The sequence below is a fragment of the Antedon bifida genome, chromosome 11 (genome assembly GCF_963402885.1).
Source record: "Antedon bifida chromosome 11, ecAntBifi1.1, whole genome shotgun sequence".
NCBI lineage: Eukaryota > Metazoa > Echinodermata > Crinoidea > Comatulida > Antedonidae > Antedon > Antedon bifida.
In genome coordinates, this window is record NC_136236.1 from 4,528,228 (window position 1) to 4,554,824 (window position 26,597).

At 31.8% G+C, this 26,597-nt stretch overlaps 1 protein-coding gene across 3 annotated transcripts; it reads left to right on the forward strand.

The window, feature by feature from the left end:
* The first annotated feature begins 35 nt into the window (after positions 1-35).
* Positions 36-15,395, forward strand: LOC144856277 (6-phosphofructo-2-kinase/fructose-2,6-bisphosphatase 1-like). 3 transcript variants are annotated; one of them, XM_078714223.1, is made up of 15 exons: positions 36-134; positions 3,958-4,083; positions 4,321-4,417; positions 4,634-4,697; positions 4,936-5,010; positions 6,419-6,475; positions 6,612-6,795; positions 7,011-7,084; positions 7,421-7,639; positions 7,738-7,842; positions 8,211-8,252; positions 8,360-8,447; positions 8,837-8,899; positions 9,189-9,253; positions 14,558-15,394. In XM_078714223.1, the coding sequence occupies exons 1-15, from the start codon at positions 41-43 to the stop codon at positions 14,702-14,704; spliced, it is 1,500 nt and encodes a 499-aa protein (XP_078570349.1). In that variant the 5' UTR covers positions 36-40; the 3' UTR covers positions 14,705-15,394. The 3 variants fall into 3 exon arrangements, with proteins under 3 accessions (XP_078570349.1, XP_078570351.1, XP_078570350.1); XM_078714225.1 differs by lacking the exon at positions 14,558-15,394 and adding an exon at positions 11,820-13,811; XM_078714224.1 differs by lacking the exon at positions 36-134 and adding an exon at positions 2,256-2,365 and having other exon boundaries at positions 14,558-15,395.
* The last annotated feature ends 11,202 nt before the right edge of the window (positions 15,396-26,597 follow it).

A 26,597-nucleotide genomic window follows, 5' to 3' on the forward strand; every position in this document is an offset into this window, starting at 1 on the left:
GTAAATACACGTGACTTTTTCTTCCGTCTGCAAAACCAACATGGCTGCTCACGACGGAGTGAAAAAAGGAATAATTGATCGAGCATATTTGGCACGAAATCCTTCTGAAAGAATTGTTCACTTGGGTGGACCAGGTAAATGATAATTTGATGTAATAACGAATCTCTTGCTGGATGTTCTTGAATAATCTAGAGGCCTATATTAGCTAACCTAGCTAGGCCAGCTTACAACAATTACATAACTGCCTGTGTGTGTGAGTCTGACATGACGTGTGTACAGTCATTGTGGGACTGTTAGTTAGGCCTTGTTGGCTGCTGCTGTTGGGCCTAGCCCTCTCTGACTGTACGGGGACCCGCCTGCCCAGGTTAGGCCTAGTAATAGTAGAGGCAGGTCACTTACACTTGCCTCTACTGCTCTTGCTAGGCCTAGCATATACTGATATAAATAATAAGCCTAAATTAGACAAGTATGATGTATGTAGGCCTAGGGTAGGTACCTAACATGAAAATTCAAACTTATTGAAACAGATCGAGTCATACATCAAAAAATGAAGGAAAAAAATAGAAATTTAATAACACAAAAATAATTAAAATTCGTCAACATGGTAATTTTTTATAATTTTTTTAATGTTTTTTTTTCATAAAAAATCAGTATAGGCATTTCAATGCATAAGAAAAAAAAAGTGTGGCAATGAAGTGCAATATTCTTAAAAATTGTTTTAAAATTATTATTTAAATTTATTATTTTTCCAAACATGAATCTACCTCTTCTCAACAACAATCAAACCCATTTACGTTCTAACAACTTTTTCCCTACCCTCTGACAACCTCTCCCCCGAAATTATTACAAATTGTCTTTCAGTCGAATATTCACAAACATACTATACTTGCACACCCAAATCTACACCAGCTTGGGTAAAAACACGCACTCTGATTGGCCGCATTGTAAACTGACAACCTAGCGTACTAATATTCATACGGGTTATTGTTATTAATGAAAAATATCTTTTAAAATCGCTGTATTCTAACAACTTTGGTACCAAAACATAATTGAATGTTATAAATCAAACATTGTTTTATTTTATTTCCTACTTTTTAAAACATATTTAGAGTGATTAATAGTGAAATATATTATGTATACAAAGGAGTCGACATAGACCGTCAAAGGCCTATTCTTTAACCAGGGAGATACATCCCTGCGTTAACATCCTATGCTATGCTAGGTAAACATGTGGAAAAAATACAAAATTTCAACATCTAAAAAAATCCATTGTAACATCTATCAATATACACAAAACTTATGTCAAAATAATCGTAATAGCATGTAGTATATGGACTGAAACATGAAAATAATGGACTAACTCACTTTTTATGAAAAAAAGACGTGTTTTGATGAGGTATATTTTCGAATCATTGTAACTCATGAAATAAACATCAGAAAAAAAAAAAAAAATTCCCAGCAGTAGACATCAAAAAGGGGCGTGTCACCATAAGTTGCAGGTACCTACCTAGGGCATAGATTTATCTGTTCCACTCCATATGTTTGAATGGATTAGGATGATTTTATTTTATAAAATCCAAAAGTTTTGAATTTCAGGTTTAGAATATTTCTAAAGTTATTTTACTTTCTAGAATTTTAGTACTTACTACTATTTATGATGGTAGAAAAAAATATTGTACTTTGTTACTGTATTAACATGTTATTTATTTCTCAAAAATTGGAAATTAATGATTAAATTATATTTTATTGTATGTATTATAATACTCTTTCTTGAACTTGAATTGAAGAATAAAAGTTACATTATGAGTCGTGTAATAGTATACTAAATAATTGAATGAGGTACTGCATGGTTGAATGAGCATACAAACTTATAATATAACACTGTGAGGATCATCAGTATTAATTGTTATACAAATACTTCCATGTAAATACTGACCTGTCAAAATAATAGACTAGTCCAAAACATGACAATTCAGTTTTATAGACAATTCCGCCTTATTGGTTTAGTACAATACCTGTTGGCTGTAGTTCCTGGTATAACTAAACATTCCATATATAATAACCAAATTAGCAGCTCCACAGTCACTATTATAAGCAATGTCTACACACAGGACTAATTTTAAAAGTTAAAGCATCAAGTTATATATTACTGTAATTAAGTTTGCAGTGGTCGTACGGTGTTTGACATTATTAGTACTACACAAAGTTTGAGCCCCCACCATTCAGCTGATTTTACAATTTGAGTGATTTTTAAACTGTGGAAAACGAAATTTCAATTAGTCAAGTACTTTGGACAAAATGGAGAAAACTATAAAAGTGAATGATAGCGATAGAAGAAAGATAAGTATTGTTAAGATTGGAAAAGGTGAGAAAGTTTAATGTGTAGTTTCGTATATTAATATATGTAGAAATATTAAAGCTCTGTCTGTCTGTCAACAGGCATTTCTTGAATACAACAGATAGTTTTATTTGACATGTTTAGATTAGTTGAACCACTTTTAAAGTAATTTAAAATTCAGTGAAGTACAAGTAGTTTAGCATTTTTGATTGATATATCTCTGTACTAGTTATGCTTTTTAACATTAGATTTTCCAGAAGATAAAGATAAGGAAAAGTCGATACTGTAGTATTATTATTAATTACAACACAAGCTTCCTTGACAGTAGTTCAGGATATCACTGAGGAGGAAATAATTGTTTTATTTGTTTAGTGAAAGCAGTTTTATTGTGTAGAGCAAGCAGGGAACCTTTGATTTGCAACAACAAAACTATATTATGTTGATTTATTTTTGTGTGTCTTGTATGGGCTCGTCCCACTTTTATTTCATTATTATTTTATTATTAGTAAAATATATACATTAATATAATATAAAGTAAGTAAGTCTATATAAACACGGCACAGAATATATACGGTATATATTCTCTTGTATATTATAAACAATAAATATTAAAATTAAAAACAATATTTAGAAATGGCATTTTGATTTGTTATGTGCATTCAGAGAGGTTGGTACATGTTTTCTCACACCACCACCTCGTCGCAGTTTGGAAGGGTCTAGATCTAGATGATGACCGACGATACATTGATTGACCGTCGGTCAGCGGAAGCTCCCTATTAATTGGTAGTACACCTATCTTTACCCTTTGTTGTAACTCTCTTTTGACAATTGTATACTAACAATACCTTGACCACAATTTGTTTACTTACAGTAGATTGAAATGATCTACTAACAATACAGTAGATTGAAATGATCTACTAACAATACAGTAGATTGAAATGATCTACTAACAATACAGTAGATTGAAATGATCTACTAACAATACAGTAGATTGAAATGATCTACTAACAATACAGTAGATTGAAATGATCTACTATCAATACAGTAGATTGAAATGATCTACTAACAATAGATTGAAATGAGATTAAAATAGATTGAAATAAGTCTTAATTTAAAGATGTATTGTCCCCCAAAAACATGAAAAAATAACTTAGATTAATAAAATCAGATTTTGAATAGGCAATTTCAGTTTTAATAAAGTTATTCACTTCTGTAGAAAAAAAATCATCCAAAATAATTATTTCACTTATAAAAAGCCAAAAGAAATGGTTAATTTCAACCAAAAACCAATGTCTTCCAGACAATTTAGGTATATGCCTATTTTGCTTTAAATTACATTTTTTTTGGTGGAAAATGTTTTTTTTTTGGTTCAAGTTTTTGGTCATAGTGAATAACTATTATGGGATATTAAAATGGCATATTCAAAAGAAATTTTATTTTTATTGAAAATGTTTGTAAATTGTAGATGTTAAGCGTTTCCACAGAACACGCATACAGTACTTGTATCTGACATAACAATGACTGTGTATCACACCTTATGCTTACAATATATATTGGTAAATTAGGAAAAATTAAAGATTAATTTTCAATAATTGATACATTTTTTGTTTGTGTTTTAGCATCATGTCCAATTCTATCAAATCCTCGGTTAGTGATTGTAATGGTTGGCCTACCAGCCCGTGGAAAGACCTACATAGCCAAGAAACTGACAAGATATTTGAATTGGGTCGGAGTTACCACCAAAGGTAAAGTGTGTCAGTCTTTGTAGCATGCATCTTAGAATGCTTACAATACCAAGATATAATACTATACCTGTACATGGAATCTTTGATTTTTCTTATACACTGAAAGAAGATACACAGTAAAGGAGAAAGAAGTACTTTTAAGTTAAAAACAGTATCCAAATACTTAATAATATTGACATCACATTATATTTAAGGACATTGACATTATATTAAATATCTGATATTCTTTTTTTTTAGTTTTTAATGTTGGTGAATACCGTAGGAAAGTGGTCGGTCCGAATGCGCCACACGATTTTTTCAAACCCGACAATGCCGAGGCACAGAAAATAAGAAGGTACAGTAATTATTATTTTTATTAAAAATGTTAAGTTTTGTCCGTATTTAGTGATAGTCAAAATGTGTTTATAATAAGTATCTGAATAAAAACTAAAAATAGATTAATGGGCAACCCTAATATAAATATGTATGATAATTTAAATTATACAATTTTTCATATTTTTGTGTGATACCTTCATAAAATAAAAATCTTTTTATTTTCCACAAATTCTAGAGAATGCGCAGTTGCTGCCTTGAAAGATGTCTCAGAGTGGCTGGAAAATGATGGCGAAATTGCTGTAAGTGAATTTTTTTCCAAATAATATTTTGTTGAAAAGTTTCTTATGAAAATATCTTGCAATAGGGAAAAGTTAGACGAATAATAAAAAGGAATCAAATCAGTCAATTCAATTTAAACTCTATACTAAGTACTGTAACTATTTTCAACTTCAGTGTGAACACAACTCTATAATGTGTAGTGTATACTAACTAGTGTGACTCCAACTTAAACACAGTTTATTTTAAAAATATACTTAGGTTTTCGATGCTACAAACACGACACAACAAAGACGGAAAGTTATTATCGATTTTTGTGAGGAGCATTGTTATAAGGTATGCCTTCTCTGGTTTTTGTCCTAAAGCTCTGTCTACACTATCAAACGTTATTTGACAAACAAATGTGATGTGCCCTGCCCCCATATAAGGACATGATGATGTCATATCACTACCATATTTAAGCATATCACTACCATATTTGGGCACATCACACCTTTTTTTGTCATACTAGTTTGATAGTGTGGACAGAGATTTAGTAAGCTTAATAATGCTTATCTTAGTAGAATGCAATGTCATTGTGTTCAGGAAACTGTCACTTTTGTACTTCAATTGTTCTGAGGTTCTTTCATTTTGGCATATCCTGAAATCATATTCTTAATTAGAAAGTAAAAACACATTAAAATATCATCCTATAGCAATATTTCATTATATTACTGATGTTTATTGTTATCATTTTAAGACTGTTGCTACACATAACAATATGTTTGAATGGAGAGTAAAACTCTGTCTACACTATCAATCTTTATGTTACAAAAAAAATGTGATGTGCCCATATATGGACATTATGATCTCATATCACTACCGTATTTGGGCACATCACATTTTTTAATTTTCAAATTATACAGTAATTTATATTAAAGATTATCAAAAAGCAACTGAATGGAAAAATGACAATGTTATGGGTATCAGTGACTGGATCTCTAAGAAGATACAAATATTCATTCATTCAGTCTTTTATTTCGAAATCTCTGGTCCATAGAAAGTAAAATTACGTATAAATATGCGCTGACTACACTTTGAGACGATGCGCTTTCATCTCAGTATGACATTCCACCTGGAGAGCATCTTTGACTTATTGTGTAATCGTTGAAACTAAAACATTTTCACTTGAATTAAGTCTATACATATCAGGCCATATTATATTATATTATCAATTATTCATTTTGAATGCTAACCTCAAATAAGGTCTCCATGGTATCAATTGGCACTTATAAAGTACTTATTAGGATTAGGACTTATTTTTTATGGTGTCCCACAAATTACTAATTGTAACCTTGACGGATTACAGTATCTGTTGCATTCTTTTTACACCACACTATTTACTTTGAAATAAGACAAAATTATTCAATGATGGCAACTACTAATACTATAATAATAATAATAAATATTATATTCAATATTTTTTGTAACAGACATTTTTTTTTTGTGTGGCAGTTATAACATGTATGAAAAAGCAAATATATATGGTAGCTTTACATATACCATAAATCCTTGAGTATTATCCCACTTCGGGTCTAATCCCACTCCCGATTTCACAAACAGGCATATCCCCAGTATTAACTTTTGGTCTGGATGTACAGTAGGCTTCTCTCTAGCCAGTTCAGATGAGTTTTTACAAGAAATGCATAAAAATAATTGTTTTCATGAACAATGTTTTAAATATTTTTTTTTTTTTTACCGTCAGCTGTTTTTCATCGAGTCAATATGTGAAGATCCTGAAATTGTGCAATCAAACGTAACGGTATGCTTGTCATTAATTTAATTTTTTTTACTAGAAAAATTGAAGAATATGTTTTTAATATATAGGTTTGCATGCCGAAATCAAATGTTAAATAAATTATGTACGTTAAATTATCTTTACTTTTTTTTCTCTATAGGAAGTAAAACTAACGAGTCCAGATTATCAAGAAATGAATAAAGAAGAAGCGATGAATGATTTTATTAAGAGAATAGAACATTACAAGGATGCGTATGAGCCGCTAGATGACACTCTTGATAACGAACTGTCTTTCATTAAAATAATTAATGTTGGTGATCGATATCTTGTTAATAAAGTTAAAGGTATAGAATCCCTCCAATGTCCACAATAATCAATATTATAGTTAAAGATGTATTGTCCCCCAAAAACATGAAAAATAATTAAATTAGACTTTGAATAGGTGATTTTGTAGTTTTAATAAAGTTAATCACTTCTAAACTAAGATAACATTTTGCAAAATTAATTTCCAGAATTTATAGTAGAAATCGGGAAACAATAGGTATGTTTGTTGTTTCAGGTCACCTACAAAGTCGTGCAGTATATTATCTCATGAATATTCATATTACGCCAAGGACGATCTATCTCACAAGAGTAAGTAATGTTATTTGTTGTCATTGTCTAAATCGGTAGTATTTTAAACCAGGAATCTTCAGATTTTTACTCCAATTACTCTGGTCATGTCCAGTACCATTTCGATTATTTTTATTTTACCAATATGTTTTGTTTTTTTGAGTATTCTAGAATATTCAGATTTGACCCATGACCCTGAAATTAAATGCAAACAACCAATCTATTTCATGCCTAGCTTACCTGGATAAACCAATATTAGCCTATTTCTCTTTGAGTAGAGTATTACAAATTTAATACATAGAAATTACAACAATGGTACATTCTATGAACTCACAATTTTCACTGATTTTTTTTTAGCACGGAGAGAGCATGTTAAATATAGAAGGAAAAATCGGAGGGAACTCTGACCTTTCGCCGCGAGGAGAATTATACTCGAAAGCACTGGCTGATTATATGGAAACGCAGAATATTAAAGATTTGAAAGTGTGGACAAGTCGTTTAAAACGAACTGCTCAGACAGCGTCGGAAGTAAATGCACCGATTGAACAATGGAAGGCGCTTGATGAACTTGACGCGGTAAGGAAGATTTGCCAATTCTCATAAATATGTGAATAAAACAGATTTTAAAAACTTCTTGCGTTTTATTTTTCCGGTTGATTATTTGATTCTTGTAGGGTGTTTGTGATGGGATGACGTATGAAGAGATCCAGACGGAACATCCGGAAGAGTTTGCCCTGAGAGACCAGGATAAATACCATTACAGGTATCCTATGGGAGAGGTGAGATACATGACCCAACAAAGTCTTCTTAATATGGGTGTCCCCTGAATTGGGGTTGGGTGTAGTGTGAAAAAATATATTTCCCCATTCTTGTGTGTTCCACTATTTCTTATGTCTCACAAGGATAATCTTATATATATATATATATATTTTCTTTGATATTTTTATTTTTTGCATGATTGTTTTTTTTTTTTTTTTTTTTCAATCTTTCTTTAATACATTGGAATACAAAAAAAGCAGACATTACATCACACAGAGTAAAAATACAAAAATTATACATAATCAATTCTCCTATTGATGATTGTTGATTTTGATTTCTTTCTCTTTTTTTTGTAATAAAATAAAAATAATTTTTTCTTTTTTTATAGTCATATCAAGATCTTGTGGCAAGATTGGAACCTGTTATTATGGTAAGATATTTTAAGTAATGACCGGGGTAATAATGTGCAGCGCATTGAGAGCTTGCTTATATCCGCTATATCGGAATGAAATATTATTATTATTATTATTGTTACAGGAGCTTGAGAGGCAGCAGAACGTTCTAGTGGTATGCCATCAGGGTGTAATGAGGTGTCTGCTGGCTTATTTCCTGGATAAAAATTCAAGTAAGTTTTACCAATTAAATGTCTATGACAACCCCATACATACATATTTGACATCTTGTGTAAATTATTTATGTGTATGTAGCGTAGTGATCGTGTCAACCAAGGCAATCTAACAACAGGATGCTGAGCTCACCTTGCCAAGATAGGAACTCGTAACAGTCCTTTGATCTTATGTCTGGCTGCGACAAATACCAACAGTACTGTACTAGGTACATATTCTCTGCGGTGTGCCGTGTCTGTTAAGGGGCCTGGAACTGGTCGTTTCGCAGCCACAGATAAACCCTTTGATCTTAGGAGCTCAGCATCCTGTTGTTAGATTGCCTTGTCAACATTATTCTATTGCAATTACTGCAGTAACTATATTGACTAATTATTTTTTTCAACCATAGATGAGTTACCATATTTAAGATGTCCTCTCCACACTATCATCAAGTTAACACCAGTAGCTTATGGTAAGTATTTTGTGTCTTTATTAATGCTAAATAGTGTCGTATTACAAACAAGTTCCCAATTTGATTGCATTTAGTATTGCTAACTTGCATTACTTTTCTTATAGTAATTATTTTGAGAATATGAGTACGTATTCAAAAATTGGTACAATTGGGGAAACCTAATGCAGTTTATTTTGTTTACATATATTTAAAAAAGCAGTGTTCTGACTAGATCTTTAATGAAAATTATTTACAGTATTGGGTATTTAGATAGAGAAGAAAACACTTTGTTTCTTCAATATTTGTTTAGGTTGTCGAGTGGAAACTATACCCTTAAAGATTCAAGCTGTTGACACACATAGAGAAAAGCCAAAAGTAAGTTAATGTATTTGATTTTACAATTACTGAATTTTCAAGGTAGATTTTATATAGATTAAGCATGCATTTGATGTATTAAGTTTGAGATATTTGAGAGGTTTATTTGTTTTATGGCCGACGTCTGAATGAAACTAAGCCAGAACTGTTTAAAGCACCACCTATCATTGATCAAGGGCTTCTCTCATCTAGTGCCCATCTTGACCAGAGGAAAAGATTCTAGATGCAGGGGCCACCATAAGAGTCAACAGTGCTGATTTCAAATGGCTAATGCTCCATATACGCCACCCGATATTGGTCTCCCATCCAAGCTCTAACCAGGCCCAATGTTGCTTAAATTCGGTGATCCGATCTGATTTTTCAACGTGGTAAAGCTGTGTGAGAGGTACAGTTTATTTAATGTTGCCCAATACACAAACTTGCTCAAAACGCACAGAATGTCTGAAACAGAGGTGAGATGTGTGACGTCTAACAACAACGAAAATCATTCAAGAAGAGCAAAATAAATGGAAAATCATATAGTATGATATGGGGGTGAATTGGTTAGTAAAAAGGCTTTCTAGAAAGAGTGATATAGATGGAAAAGCCTTCTCAGAAACACTTAGTAAATTCATCCAAACTATCCAACTTAAGTGAATCTGGTTTACTTTCTTCATTCTACTTCCACAGAAATGTGGAAACGCTTTAGTCACTGAGATTATCTTTGCATGTTTTACACTTTTTTATTCTGGTTATTAAATGTACATTTTTTTTTCTCATCAAGATTTTGAAATGTTTGCAATCCACTCCAAATTACATTTGATTTTATTACATGCTTGCTATTATTGGGAAAACAATTTTTTGTAGGTTTTTTTAAATATTAAAAGCGTGGTTCCTATGAATTTTTTCATTTTTTCACCTTTTACCAAATAAGGTAAAGGACACTTGTAGGGTCCCGAAGGTCTCCACTTACATGGTTCTACCGTACTAGAAATAAAATATTTTGGTGATGATTTAGCTTGGTGACCGATCCCAGGCTCCTGGGTTCAAGTCCTATCAGATGTCGGAATTTTTCTTACAAAAAAAAAAACAACTCCGCTACCAAAGATAATGATATCTTTACAAATATTTTAAGAAAATTAAAAACTAGATTAATTTACTATTATTAACCTAAAAGATTGTCTCTTATTTTTTTTTGTCCATCTCTTACTGTACATAAAAAGTAAGCACAGTGGAAATCATTTTCATGTTAAACAAAAAATTTAGAAAAATATGATTTTACCGAAAATATAAAACAAAATATGACTATTCGTACAAGACTATACGTCAATAGAAGATTTTTCGCAATTTATGGACACCCATGCTTTTTACAATGACGTTCAGAAAGGCGACGTGAGGGCGCACTTCTTGATGATGTTGTTAAAGGTGGGTATTCTGAATAAAATATGAATGTACTAACCATATGTGATTAGAAATATTAGCGATTTGTCTTTCATTGCACAGTCATTTTCTATTATTCATCCTTTTAAAATGTTCTTTTCTTCATAATTTTTGTTTTTCCTTTATAATTTTCCACCCGAAAAGGCTTAGTACATTATTCTCCCACAATGCACCACTCACTTGAATAATATTCCGTTTCTTGTAATCTTAAGGATATATTGTCCCCCTAAACAAATTTTTTGTTGAATATGCCATTTTAATGTCACATAATAGTTATTCACTTTGACCAAAAACTGAATCGAAAAAAACATTATTTACCTGAAAAAGTGTAATTGAAAGCAAAAAATACTTCAATGGTTTTTGGTTCAAATTAACTGTTTTTTTCTGTCTTTTTATAAGTGAAATAATTATTTTTTGGAGGTTTTTTTTAAAAATAAGTGAATAAACTTTATTAAAACTGCAAAAATGGCCTATTTAAAGTCTGATTTTATTAATTTTTCATGTTTTTTGGGGGACAATACATCTTTAATTTAAACAAAAAAATGGTTTTGTATTGGTAGGCATTGCACTGTGGATATCGTGGGTCCGTAGACGACCTAATCCAAATGTCTGAAATTTATCTTCGAAAAATGTTGTCATCTGGTTTTACACTAAATATCTGTACACAATTCTTTACATTGAACAAGTAGAAACTTCGCATACGTACATATCCATTACTGGTTTAACGTAAAGAATAGCATAAAGATATTCTTAAATTTATGATGCACATTTTAAAAATAAAACAAATTAGTTGTAATGTGAACCCAGTGTTAGATTTGATTGATAAGGGTAATTTCAGACTGCTAATGAGCTTAATCATTGATAGTGATTCCTAGTGTTATTTCGGGTTGTTGCACAATATATATGTCCATATGATCTCACCTTTTGATGTACCGTATATAATAAGTAAGGGTGGGAAAATGGCTTCTATTTAATATTGGATTTGTTCAAATCAATCGTAATTCCATTTGTTTTATAGGTTTTCAGGTGAAATCTTATTTCGTATTTGATTCTTAATTTATTTAAATGATTTTTTTGTTATTAATATCGACAAAATATAAATAAATGTTAATTTGATTTGATTTAAAAGTTAAATTTCTCTCCACAGATTATACCAACAGTTAAACGTGAGAAACATGCATCTGGACAAAAAAATGGAACTACACACTACAAATGACGGCTTGATGCTTTATAGAGGGATCATAGTGGAATCTTTCATCATCTGCCTCCCCCCCCCCCTACCAGCATTATTAGAGAGATTTTTAAGTGCTGATGCGAGAAGAATGCCTTCCGCAACTCATTGTTTAGATTTTATGCAACTCAACCATCTTTATCACATGATCTTCAATATCTATTTTGGAGTTTTTGTTTAACTTCTGTCAAATTCCATGTCCATGGAAGTCTTTATATATCCCCATTCGCACTGTAAATTGCACGCTTGATTGCACTTTGTACAGTGCTGCAGTGTCTTTTTTTAAAGTTTATTGAAGTTTCTCCCAACGTGTATTTATATGAACATGAAAATGACATGACAAGTAAAGATTTACTCTCGGTACTGAGGCAGTTTTAAGGAAAGCTCTTAAGGTAGAAAGAAAATGTAGCTTCGTTTGTAGTTTCTCTGTTGCTGCTTCCTCTTGTATACAGTGAGACATTCATTGAGTTTCTTGGCAATATTATTTAATCTTTTATGATATATTTTAAAATCAGGAACATTTTTAATTGGACAAAAACTATGTTTTAACGATTTTATTTATCGGAAACATGTATAATAATACCTTTTTAACAGTATATTTTATAAGTAATTTACCGAAAATGTGCATTTCTTTAGCAGGTAATCATACTGACCGTATGCTTGTACATTGAAACAAACTACTTTCAATCCATATGGTATTTCAGAAAAAGATTCAGTTACTGCAGTAATACAATAATTTTACATGATCCCAAAACAAATTGAATTCCATTGTGTGCTGCTTTAAACTGTGTGCTTAGAATTAAAGAATTCCAATTCATTGCATTTAGTGTTAAGTTTTAAAAATTCTGTTATCTCTTTATACTATTATATATACTGTAAATAATCTTAATTCTGTAAGTCAAATATAATTTATTAATATGATTACATACTGTTATTATTTTCCATAACTTGGACGCAAGCGCAACGCAAGTAATTTGACCAATCAGAAGTGATGGATTACTCAAACTATCGCTTTTCATTGGTCAACTCGCTTACATTGTGCTGACGTCATTTCGTTATGGGAACCAAGCTTTTGTTGTTTAGTACCCAGTTCACACTGCCTAGTAAAACCCCAGAGTTTAAACGCATCTTTATTTTGTATGGTGTGCATCCAATGTGTGTAAACTCCAGCTAAGCGTTATGAAGTGCTCAACAAGTCAGATACATAAATAACTGTACTGCCTCCAACAACTTTGAGACCCTTTAATACAAAGATTTTCTAGGCTTAGGCCTACTAAAAAAAAAGCCTAATAATACAGTAATACTAAGTAGGTCTACTAACTAAATATTTTAAGGTTATGTCTATTCTGCAGGATACCGTATCAATAATCATACAATAAGATTTTTTGTAATCATATTCACACTTAGACTTAATCTTTCAATTTTTTCCTCATTTAAGTTTCCTCATTAAGTTTAATTCTTAAATATTTATTAACTTATGTGAAATACTTTATATATACTGTACTATCTCATTTAAGTGTGCTTCACAATCTAAAAAACTAAAACATGATTCCACTTGGACGACGCAACGCAAGGATGTAACGATTTGACCAATCACGACGTCGATGCATCATCCGAATTGTCGATTGTGATTGGTCAACTCACTTGCATTGGTCTTACGTCGTTGCGTTGCTTGGGAACCAAGCTTTAGTTTAAACTAAGACAGAATACGTAAAACTCTGTCTGCACTATCAAACTTTATGTGATGTGCCCAGAATGGTTACATATAACTTATCTGATATATAAATTATTTATTGCTATGCAAATTTACTGAAATTATTTTCATTATTGCAAGTGAGCTTATTGTTTATAGGTCTATAGCAAGCATTTGTCATAAAGTGAATTTAATGCTAATAAACAAGAAAGAAACTTGGCAAATGTGTGTTTATCTTTATCATATCGTACTCACATTTATCTAGTGTGTGTTCACATGTAAACCACATTTATTATTCACTTAAAGGCAGTATTGTACGTTGTGTGTTTTGAACTTTTATTATTGTTTGGTATACGCAATAATTCATTTTGTTTTTCACTGTTTTGATATGGAGAAAACGCACTATTTTACTCGTGTTTTTTATGTGCAATAACTGTGTTTTTCTCGTAAAAATTCACTGTTTTTACATGTTTTTTTTCCTTTTTTCTTCTTTATTATTTACTAAAAAGTACTTAAATTTAGCCTCATCTTATGCACTAATTCCGTTAGTTAGAAAAACCCCGAATTATTGATGCTGCCGAAACAGAACATATGTATCTTCACGTAGAAAGTCTCAACGCGTCGACGTAAGCGCAATGTTAAGTGAGTTAACCAACGACAAGCGAGAGTTTGAATGATCCATCGATTGTGATTGGTCAAATTACTTACGTCCTTGCGTTCCGTCTAGCGGGTAACAAGCATAAAGCTTGGTTCCCATTTGGTCGGAAAGTAAGGATGTAAGCCCTAACGTAAGCGAATTGAACGACAGCTCGAATAATCCATCGTTTTGATTGGTAAATTCGCATGGGTTGCGGCTCACGTCCTTGCGTTGTGTCCTAGTGAGAAACAAGCTTAAGCAGTGCCGTCTCGGGCTTTTTCTGTAATGTAAAGAAAATGTAATATTTCCATCGATCTCTTTCAGGTTACAGATGTTGCGAGAACAGACGCAGATGCCTTATCAACGGTACCAGGCATAGAGATTGTTTATGGAAGTGCGGGGAATCCTAACAATTTTGATGTACCCAAAACTGGCGATGTAAAAGTGACTTTTCCGAACAGTTTAAGTTAAAAAACAGCAACGTTGTCCTCACAAAGTGACTGTCGTTATTGTAATATTTACAGAATAGAGAATGAATAATTACGTAACAATCATGATTTAAAGCTTGGTTCACACAGGGCTCAACGCAACTACGTAAGCGCAGTGTAAACGAGTTGACCAATGACAAGCGGTAGTTCAAACGATCCATCGCTTGTGATTGGTCAAATCACTTACGTTGTGCTTGTAAACGTCATTGCGTTGCGTGGTAACACATTTTAAAGATTGCAATGTACCTGTACCTTAGCTTTGGTAATAATAGGCCTCTGTATTTTGTAAATAATATTTTTATAATCCTAAATCTATTTTAATCTTGATGTTGACCATCAATCTATTGTTTTTGTAAAAGAGTCCATGATTTACTGAAGTCCATGACTCAGAAAATCGGAATGCACCATATTATTGTATTATGTATAACTTAACAAATAGAGGCGTGGTTGGAAAGTGGGGATTTTTTTGGGAATGGGGTTTGGTGATTGTTTATCTTGAATTTGTGTTTTCTTTTAATGTTTATATATTTTTGTATTTCAAATGCACCTTTTTAATGATAAGTGTACGCCCCATAGCACAAATTTAAAATGCCAAATTCAAATAAATAAAGGAATAAATATGTCTACTAATACTTGAATTCTGAATTTTAATTAATATGAAACTCAACTTTAATTTTTTTTTTCATTTTAAAGACTATAGATTTTGTATACTGTATAACATATGTTTGTGGTGTATTTGGGGGGAAATGTATAAATCTATTTACAGTATCTATCCCGTGAGTTGACAGAAGCGGTGAGATCGATTATCCAATGCGCTAGTTTATGCAAGCTCTGCTCATTTAAACACGGTCAGTATCTCGTCGTGGCCCTCTATAGTTGGGAATCCACTGCTAACATTCTAAATCAGTATAAATCCGCAGTATGATTGCTCTATTGGCATGTATGCGTCGAGGATTAATTGACAACAAAAATATGTTGCTGAACAATTGTTTTCAATTTCATTATAATCGGACGACGAAAAGTTCATTTTCATACTGTAGTATGAGAATATTATTAAAACTATGCATCATCATTGTCATCATCATTACCATCATCATCCTCGTTTGATGTTTGTATGCAGTCCAATCAAACCAGTTTTGTGGAAAAACAAAATGGTCGAAAGTTGGCTATTTTTAGTCGCGTGCGTGCAACGCGACTCTACAGCTCACTATGTCGGTCGGTAAACACTAATTTGAGCACGCGACTGCAGCCATGTATATGGCCTTGTTTTAAATCCCTATACTATTCAAAAAATGTTTTTAAAATTCAATTGTGCAATAATTTTGCTGTATATGACCATGTATTGCGTTATCATCATATTATAGTGCCATAGAAATCAGTTTTGTCGAAAAATAGAATGGTCGAAAATTGGCTATTTTTTAGAAAAATTGCCAAAATATCAAGTGTTTAAAAATGTTATTATTATTCAATAATATTGTTGTATATGGTCATATATTACGTTATCATCATCTTATAGTGCCCTAGGAGCCATTTTTGTTTTCTCTAAATATGGCAAAAATATAAAGTTTTAATATTCAATTATGCAATAATATTTCTGTATATGATCATATTGCGTTATCATCATCTTATAGTGCCATAGAAACCTTTTTCGAAAAATGGCCATTTTTCGACCCTTTTATTTTTTGACATACATGGTTACTATAGCATAATAAACATGCGCAGAGTCGAATAATGGGTTCTGCGCATGTCAACTATGCTATAGTAACCAGTTTTATCGAAAAATAAAAAGGTCGAAATTTGGCCATTTTTGGAGAAAATCCCTGAACTATAATAGTACAGGGAAATTTTCGAAAAATGGCCATTTTTCGATCATTTAATTTTTTGATATAAATGGTTACTATAGCACAATAAACATGCGCAGAGTCGAATAATGGGTTCTGCGCATGTCAACTATGCTATAGTAACCAGTTTTATCGAAAAATAAAAAGGTCGGAATTTGGCCATTTTTGGAAAAAATCCCTGTACTAATAGTACAGGGAAATTTTCGAAAAATGGCCATTTTTCGACCCTTTTATTTTTTGAAATAAATGGTTACTATAGCACAATAAACATGCGCAGAGTCGAATAATGGGTTCTGCGTATGTCAACTATGCTATAGTAACCAGTTTTATCGAAAAATAAAAAGGTCGAAATTTGGCCATTTTTAGAAAAAATCCCTGTATTATAGTACAGGGAAATTTTCGAAAAATGGCCATTTTTCGATCATTTTATTTTTTGATATAAATGGTTACTATAGCACAATAAACATGCGCAGAATCGAATAATGGGTTCTGCGCATGTCAACTATGCTATAGTAACCAGTTTTATCGAAAAATAAAAAGGTCGAAATTTGGCCAATTTTAGAAAAAATCCCTGTACTATAGTACAGGGAAATTTTCGAAAAATGGCCATTTTACGATCATTTTATTTTTTGATATAAATGGTTACTATAGCACAAAAAACATGCGCAGAATCGAATAATGGGTTCTGCGCATGTCAACTATGCTATAGTAACCAGTTTTATCGAAAAATAAAAAGGTCGAAATTTGGCCAATTTTAGAAAAAATCCCTGTACTATAGTACAGGGAAATTTTCGAAAAATGACCATTTTTCGATCATTTTATTTTTTGATATAAATGGTTACTATAGCACAATAAACATGCGCAGAGTCGAATAATGAGTTCTGCGCATGTCAACTATGCTATAGTAACCAGTTTTATCGAAAAATAAAAAGGTCGAAATTTGGCCATTTTTGGAAAAAATCCCTGTACTATAGTACAGGGAAATTTTCGAAAAATGGCCATTTTTCGACCCTTTTATTTTTTGATATATATGGTTACTATAGCACAATAAACATGCGCAGAGTCGAATAATGGGTTCTGCGCATGTCAACTATGCTATAGTAACCAGTTTTATCGAAAAATATAAAGGTCGAAATTTGGCCATTTTTGGAAAAAATCCATGTACTATACTGCCCTGTCATGAAAGAACGACTCAACTGACACATTTTTCAAAAATCACTTTTTTACCTTTTTGGGCTATTTAGGGAATAATACACCTTGTGGTATATTCAGATATTCAAAATTTTGACTAGAAATATGAAATTTAAAATTCAAAATACCACTCAATTGCAAGTGTGTGTTACTATTGTCATCAAAGACTAACTCAACTGCAAATGTCATGAAAGACTCACTCAATTGACATATTAACACCTATTATGTCATAGGAAACCCATTCAAGTGCACAACAACGGTGTTTACTGCACAGCACGCTGTGTACTCAAATGTTGTTTTAAACATTAAATAATTTGGTACTGCCCTACTAATAATTGTCAATATTTATTTTATTCAATACTTACTTAAACTTGTTTAGTTATTATTAGAGTATTAATTATATTTTTCGAATATTCAGAATTAAATACCCCGGAGAGACTACTGTATGTGAACACCATTATGCTATTATTGAATATTCTCCCTCTTAAATTATTACTTAAAACTAAAAATTAAAAATACAAGAAACATGAAAAACAATATTTTTATTTTTTTTTTAGATACAAATATATGTACACACTATTATATATACAGAAAAGTGGGAAATTTGATTGCTAGCAATATAACGACGGTAGTGTCCAGACAAAAATAATTTTAAAAATGAATGAATTAAATATGACCTAAAAGGTGTCATTATTTTGAATAACATATATTCTTGTTCATTTTCCTCTAATGAAAAAATATCACATATAAATTCATTCTTTATAAGCAAAACCCCCAATTAGTCTTAGGCTTAGCTTATAACAAGCCAAAAAACGCACAGGCAGACAATGGGCTTTGGGTGCCTTATATGACGTAGACAAAATTGGCCTAGGAACATCAATCATTCAAAAAATCACTATATAACTAAGTATTATATGAACTAAAGTCTTATTATCAAATTATTAAATAATATAAAATGTTTTTATATATTTTTACGTTAAATTAGTACTTTCTTGAAAATACATTTTGTAGTTGAGTTGATTCTTTCATGACAAATGCAGTTGAGTCAGTCTTTCGTGATTTTCTTGTGTATGATTGACCAAGAATGTTATGAAAAAACAGTAAAACTGACGTATCTAAAATTATAGTCAGTAAATTTAATAAAACTTTCTACACAATAAAGAGTACTTATATGTACTACTAAAAGGTGTGAAAATCAAAATAATATTATCTACACATAAGAAGGGCTAAAACAATAACACGTTTTGTTGATTATCTCAAAACTTTGGTTTATGCAGTTGAGTCGTTCTTTCATGACGGGGCAGTATAGTACAGGGAAATTTTCGAAAAATAGCCATTTTTCGACCCTTTTATTTTTTGATATATTATGGTTACTATAGCACAATAAACATGCGCAGAGTCGAATAATGGGTTCTGCGCATGTCAACTATGCTATAGTAACCAGTTTTATCGAAAAATATAAAGGTCGAAATTTGGCCATTTTTGGAAAAAATCCATGTACTATAGTACAGGGAAATTTTCGAAAAATGGCCATTTTTCGATCATTTTATTTTTTGATATAAATGGTTACTATAGCACAATAAACATGCGCAGAATCGAATAATGGGTTCTGCGCATGTCAACTATGCTATAGTAACCAGTTTTATCGAAAAATAAAAAGGTCGAAATTTGGCCATTTTTGGAGAAAATCCCTGAACTATAGTACAGGGAAATTTTCGAAAAATGGCCATTTTTCGATCATTTTATTTTTTGATATAAATGGTTACTATAGCACAATAAACATGCGCAGAGTCGAATAATGAGTTCTGCGCATGTCAACTATGCTATAGTAACCAGTTTTATCGAAATATAAAAAGGTCGAAATTTGGCCATTTTTGGAAAAAATCCATGTACTATAGTACAGGGAAATTTTCGAAAAATGGCCATTTTTCGACCCTTTTATTTTTTGATATATATGGTTACTATAGCACAATAAACATGCGCAGAGTCGAAAATGGGTTCTGCGCATGTCAACTATGCTATAGTAACCAGTTTTATCGAAAAATATAAAGGTCGAAATTTGGCCATTTTTGGAAAAAATCCCTGTACTATAGTACAGGGAAATTTTCGGAAAATGGCCATTTTTCGATCATTTTATTTTTTGATATAAATGGTTACTATAGCACAATAAACATGCGCAGAGTCGAATAATGGGTTCTGCGCATGTCAACTATGCTATAGTAACCAGTTTTATCGAAAAATAAAAAGGTCGAAATTTGGCCATTTTTGGAGAAAATCCCTGAACTATAGTACAGGGAAATTTTCGAAAAATGGCCATTTTTCGATCATTTTATTTTTTGATATAAATGGTTACTATAGCACAATAAACATGCGCAGAATCGAATAATGGGTTCTGCGCATGTCAACTATGCTATAGTAACCAGTTTTATCGAAAAATAAAAAGGTCGAAATTTGGCCAATTTTAGAAAAAATCCCTGAACTATAGTACAGGGAAATTTTCGAAAAATGGCCATTTTACGATCATTTTATTTTTTGATATAAATGGTTACTATAGCACAAAAAACATGCGCAGAATCGAATAATGGGTTCTGCGCATGTCAACTATGCTATAGTAACCAGTTTTATCGAAAAATAAAAAGGTCGAAATTTGGCCAATTTTAGAAAAAATCCCTGTACTATAGTACAGGGAAATTTTCGAAAAATGACCATTTTTCGATCATTTTATTTTTTGATATAAATGGTTACTATAGCACAATAAACATGCGCAGAGTCGAATAATGAGTTCTGCGCATGTCAACTATGCTATAGTAACCAGTTTTATCGAAAAATAAAAAGGTCGAAATTTGGCCATTTTTGGAAAAAATCCCTGTACTATAGTACAGGGAAATTTTCGAAAAATGGCCATTTTTCGACCCTTTTATTTTTTGATATATATGGTTACTATAGCACAATAAACATGCGCAGAGTCGAATAATGGGTTCTGCGCATGTCAACTATGCTATAGTAACCAGTTTTATCGAAAAATATAAAGGTCAAAATTTGGCCATTTTTGGAAAAAATCCATGTACTATAGTACAGGGAAATTTTCGAAAAATGGCCATTTTTCGATCATTTTATTTTTTGATATAAATGGTTACTATAGCACAATAAACATGCGCAGAATCGAATAATGGGTTCTGCGCATGTCAACTATGCTATAGTAACCAGTTTTATCGAAAAATAAAAAGGTCGAAATTTGGCCAATTTTAGAAAAAATCCCTGTACTATAGTACAGGGAAATTTTCGAAAAATGACCATTTTTCGATCATTTTATTTTTTGATATAAATGGTTACTATAGCACAATAAACATGCGTAGAGTCGAATAATGGGTTCTGCGCATGTCAACTATGCTATAGTAACCAGTTTTATCGAAAAATAAAAAGGTCGAAATTTGGCCATTTTTGGAGAAAATCCCTGAACTATAGTACAGGGAAATTTTCGAAAAATGGCCATTTTTCGATAATTTTATTTTTTGATATAAATGGTTACTATAGCACAATAAACATGCGCAGAATCGAATAATGGGTTCTGCGCATGTCAACTATGCTATAGTAACCAGTTTTATCGAAAAATAAAAAGGTCGAAATTTGGCCAATTTTAGAAAAAATCCCTGTACTATAGTACAGGGAAATTTTCGAAAAATGACCATTTTTCGATCATTTTATTTTTTGATATATATGGTTACTATAGCACAATAAACATGCGCAGAGTCGAATAATGGGTTCTGCGCATGTCAACTATGCTATAGTAACCAGTTTTATCGAAAAATATAAAGGTCGAAATTTGGCCATTTTTGGAAAAAATCCATGTACTATAGTACAGGGAAATTTTCGAAAAATAGCCATTTTTCGACCCTTTTATTTTTTGATATATATGGTTACTATAGCACAATAAACATGCGCAGAGTCGAATAATGGGTTCTGCGCATGTCAACTATGCTATAGTAACCAGTTTTATCGAAAAATAAAAAGGTTGAAATTTGGCCATTTTTGGAGAAAATCCCTGAACTATAGTACAGGGAAATTTTCGAAAAATGGCCATTTTTCGACCCTTTTATTTTTTGATATATATGGTTACTATAGCACAATAAACATGCGCAGAGTCGAATAATGGGTTCTGCGCATGTCAACTATGCTATAGTAACCAGTTTTATCGAAAAATATAAAGGTCGAAATTTGGCTATTTTTGGAAAAAATCCATGTACTATAGTACAGGGAAGTTTTCGAAAAAAAGCCATTTTTCGACCCTTTTATTTTTTGATATATATGGTTATTATAGCACAATAAACATGTGCAGAGTCGAATAATGGGTTCTGCGCATGTCAACTATGCTATAGTAACCAGTTTTATCGAAAAATAAAAGGTCGAAATTTGGCCATTTTTGGAGAAAATCCCTGAACTATAGTACAGGGAAATTTTCGAAAAATGGCCATTTTTCGATCATTTTATTTTTTGATATAAATGGTTACTATAGCACAATAAACATGCGCAGAATCGAATAATGGGTTCTGCGCATGTCAACTATGCTATAGTAACCAGTTTTATCGAAAAATAAAAAGGTCGAAATTTTGCCATTTTTGGAGAAAATCCCTGAACTATAGTACAGGGAAATTTTCGAAAAATGGCCATTTTTCGATCATTTTATTTTTTGATATAAATGGTTACTATAGCACAATAAACATGCGGAGAGTCGAATAATGAGTTCTGCGCATGTCAACTATGCTATAGTAACCAGTTTTATCGAAAAATAAAAAGGTCGAAATTTGGCCATTTTTGGAAAAAATCCATGTACTATAGTACAGGGAAATTTTCGAAAAATGGCCATTTTTCGACCCTTTTATTTTTTGATATATATGGTTACTATAGCACAATAAACATGCGCAGAGTCGAAAATGGGTTCTGCGCATGTCAACTATGCTATAGTAACCAGTTTTATCGAAAAATATAAAGGTCGAAATTTGGCCATTTTTGGAAAAAATCCCTGTACTATAGTACAGGGAAATTTTCGGAAAATGGCCATTTTTCGATCATTTTATTTTTTGATATAAATGGTTACTATAGCACAATAAACATGCGCAGAGTCGAATAATGGGTTCTGCGCATGTCAACTATGCTATAGTAACCAGTTTTATCGAAAAATAAAAAGGTCGAAATTTGGCCATTTTTGGAGAAAATCCCTGAACTATAGTACAGGGAAATTTTCGAAAAATGGCCATTTTTCGATCATTTTATTTTTTGATATAAATGGTTACTATAGCACAATAAACAGGCGCAGAATCGAATAATGGGTTCTGCGCATGTCAACTATGCTATAGTAACCAGTTTTATCGAAAAATAAAAAGGTCGAAATTTGGCCAATTTTAGAAAAAATCCCTGTACTATAGTACAGGGAAATTTTCGAAAAATGACCATTTTTCGATCATTTTATTTTTTGATATAAATGGTTACTATAGCACAATAAACATGCGCAGAGTCGAATAATGGGTTCTGCGCATGTCAACTATGCTATAGTAACCAGTTTTATCGAAAAATAAAAAGGTCGAAATTTGGCCATTTTTGGAAAAAATCCCTGTACTATAGTACAGGGAAATTTTCGAAAAATGGCCATTTTACGATCATTTTATTTTTTGATATAAATAGTTACTATAGCACAATAAACATGCGCAGAGTCGAATAATGAGTTCTGCGCATGTCAACTATGCTATAGTAACCAGTTTTATCGAAAAATAAAAAGGTCGAAATTTGGCCATTTTTGGAAAAAATCCCTGTACTATAGTACAGGGAAATTTTCGAAAAATGGCCATTTTTCGACCCTTTTATTTTTTGATATATATGGTTACTATAGCACAATAAACATGCGCAGAGTCGAATAATGGGTTCTGCGCATGTCAATTAGGCTATAGTAACCAGTTTTATCGAAAAATAAAAAGGTCGAAGTTTGGCCATTTTTGGAAAAAATCTATGTACTATAGTACAGGGAAATTTTCGAAAAATGACCATTTTTCGACCCTTTTATTTTTTGATATAAATGGTTACTATAGCACAATAAACATGCGCAGAGTCGAAAAATGGGTTCTGCGCATGTCAACTATGCTATAGTAACCAGTTTTATCGAAAAATATAAAGGTCGAAATTTGGCCATTTTTGGAAAAAATCCCTGTACTATAGTACAGGGAAATTTTCGAAAAATGGCCATTTTTCGATCATTTTATTTTTTGATATAAATGGTTACTATAGCACAATAAACATGCGCAGAGTCGAATAATGAGTTCTGCGCATGTCAACTATGCTATAGTAACCAGTTTTATCAAAAAATAAAAAGGTCGAAATTTGGCCATTTTTGGAAAAAATCCCTGTACTATAGTACAGGGAAATTTTCGGAAAATGGCCATTTTTCGATCATTTTATTTTTTGATATAAATGGTTACTATAGCACAATAAACATGCGCAGAGTCGAATAATGGGTTCTGCGCATATCAACTATGCTATAGTAACCAGTTTTATCGAAAAATAAAAAGGTCGAAATTTGGCCATTTTTGGAAAAAATCCCTGTACTAAAATAGTACAGGGAAATTTTCGAAAAATGGCCATTTTTTGACCATTTTATTTTTTGACATAAATGGTTACTATAGCATAATAAACATGCGCAGACTCGAATAATGCGTTCTGCGCATGTCAATTAGGCTATAGTAACCAGTTTTATCGAAAAATAAAAAGGTCGAAGTTTGGCAATTTTTGGAAAAAATCTATGTACTATAGTACAGGAAAATTTTCGAAAAATGACCATTTTTCGACCCTTTTATTTTTTGATATAAATGGTTACTATAGCACAATAAACATGCGCAGAGTCGAAAAATGGGTTCTGCGCATGTCAACTATGCTATAGTAACCAGTTTTATCGAAAAATATAAAGGTCGAAATTTGGCCATTTTTGGAAAAAATCCCCGTACTATAGTACAGGGAAATTTTCTAAAAATGGCCATTTTTCGATCCTTTTATTTTTTGATATAAATGGTTACTATAGCACAATAAATATGCGCAGAGTCGAATAATGGGTTCTGCGCATGTCAACTATGCTATAGTAACCAGTATATCGAAAAATAAAAAGGTCGAAATTTGGCCATTTTTGGAAAAAATCCCTGTACTATAGTACAGGGAAATTTTCGAAAAATGGCAATTTTTCGACCATTTTTTTTTTGACATAAATGGTTACTATAGCATAATAAACATGCGCAGAGTCGAATAATGGGTTCTGCGCATGTCAATTAGGCTATAGTAACCAGTTTTATCGAAAAATAAAAAGGTCGAAATTTGGCCATTTTTGGAAAAAATCCCTGTACTATAGTACAGGGAAATTTTCTAAAAATGGCCATTTTTCGACCCTTTTATTTTTTGATATATATGGTTACTATACCACAATAAACATGCGCAGAGTCGAATAATGGGTTCTGCGCATGTCAACTATGCTATAGTAACCAGTTTTATCGAAAAATATAAAGGTCGAAATTTGGCCATTTTTAGAAAAAATCCCTGAACTATAGTACAGGGAAATTTTCGAAAAATGGCCATTTTTTGACCATTTTATTTTTTGACATAAATGGTTACTATAGCATAATAAACATGCGCAGAGTCGAATAATGGGTTCTGCGCATGTCCACTATGCTATAGTAACCAGTTTTATCGAAAAATAAAAAGGTCGAAATTTGGCCATTTTTGGAAAAAATCCATGTACTATAGTACAGGGAAATTTTCGAAAAATGGCAAATTTTTCGACCATTTTTTTTTTTACATAAATGGTTACTATAGCATAATAAACATGCACAGAGTCAAATAATGGGTTCTGCGCATGTCAATTAGGCTATAGTAACCAGTTTTATCGAAAAATAAAAAGGTCGAAATTTGGCCATTTTTGAAAAAAATCCATGTACTATAGTACAGGGAAATTTTCGAAAAATGGCCATTTTTCGACCCTTTTATTTTTTGACATAAATGGTTACTATAGCACAATAAACATGCGCAGAGTCGAATAATGGGTTCAGCGCATGTCAACTATGCTATAGAAACCAGTTTTATCGAAAAATAAAAAGGTCGAAATTTGGCCATTTTTGGAAAAAATCCCTGTACTATAGTACAGGGAAATTTTCGAAAAATGGCCATTGTTCGACCCTTTTATTTTTTGACATAAATGGTTACTATAGCACAATAAACATGCGCAGAGTCGAATAATGGGTTCTGCGCATGTCAACTATGCTATAGTAACCAGTTTTATCAAAAAATAAAAAGGTCGAAATTTGGCAATTTTTGGAGAAAATCCCTGAACTATAGTACAGGGAAATTTTCGAAAAATGGCCATTTTTCGAACATTTTATTTTTTGATATAAGTGGTTACTATAGCACAATAAACATGCGCAGAGTCGAATAATGGGTTCTGCGCATGTCAACTATGCTATAGTAACCAGTTTTATCGAAAAATAAAAAGGTCGAAATTAGGCCATTTTTGGAAAAAATCCCTGTACTATAGTACAGGGAAATTTTCGAAAAATTGCCATTTTTCGACACTTTTTGTTGTTGAAATAAATGGTTACTATAGCACAATAAACATGCGCAGAGTCGAATAATGGGTTCTGCGCATGTCAACTATGCTATAGTAACCAGTTTTATCGAAAAATAAAAACGTCAAAATTTGGCCATTTTTGGAGAAAATCCCTGAACTATAGTACAGGGAAATTTTCGAAAAATGGCCATTTTTCGATCATTTTATTTTTTGATATAAATGGTTACTATAGCACAATAAACATGCGCAGA

Excerpts from the sequence above, each read along its gene's own strand:
- LOC144856277 (XM_078714223.1), top strand. The coding sequence starts at position 41 with ATGGCTGCTCACGACGGAGTGAAAAAAGGAATAATTGATCGAGCATAT. Across the intron at positions 6,476-6,611 it reads TTGTGCAATCAAACGTAACG|GAAGTAAAACTAACGAGTCC; the intron begins GTATGCTTGTCA and ends TTTTCTCTATAG. Across the intron at positions 7,843-8,210 it reads ACAGGTATCCTATGGGAGAG|TCATATCAAGATCTTGTGGC; the intron begins GTGAGATACATG and ends CTTTTTTTATAG.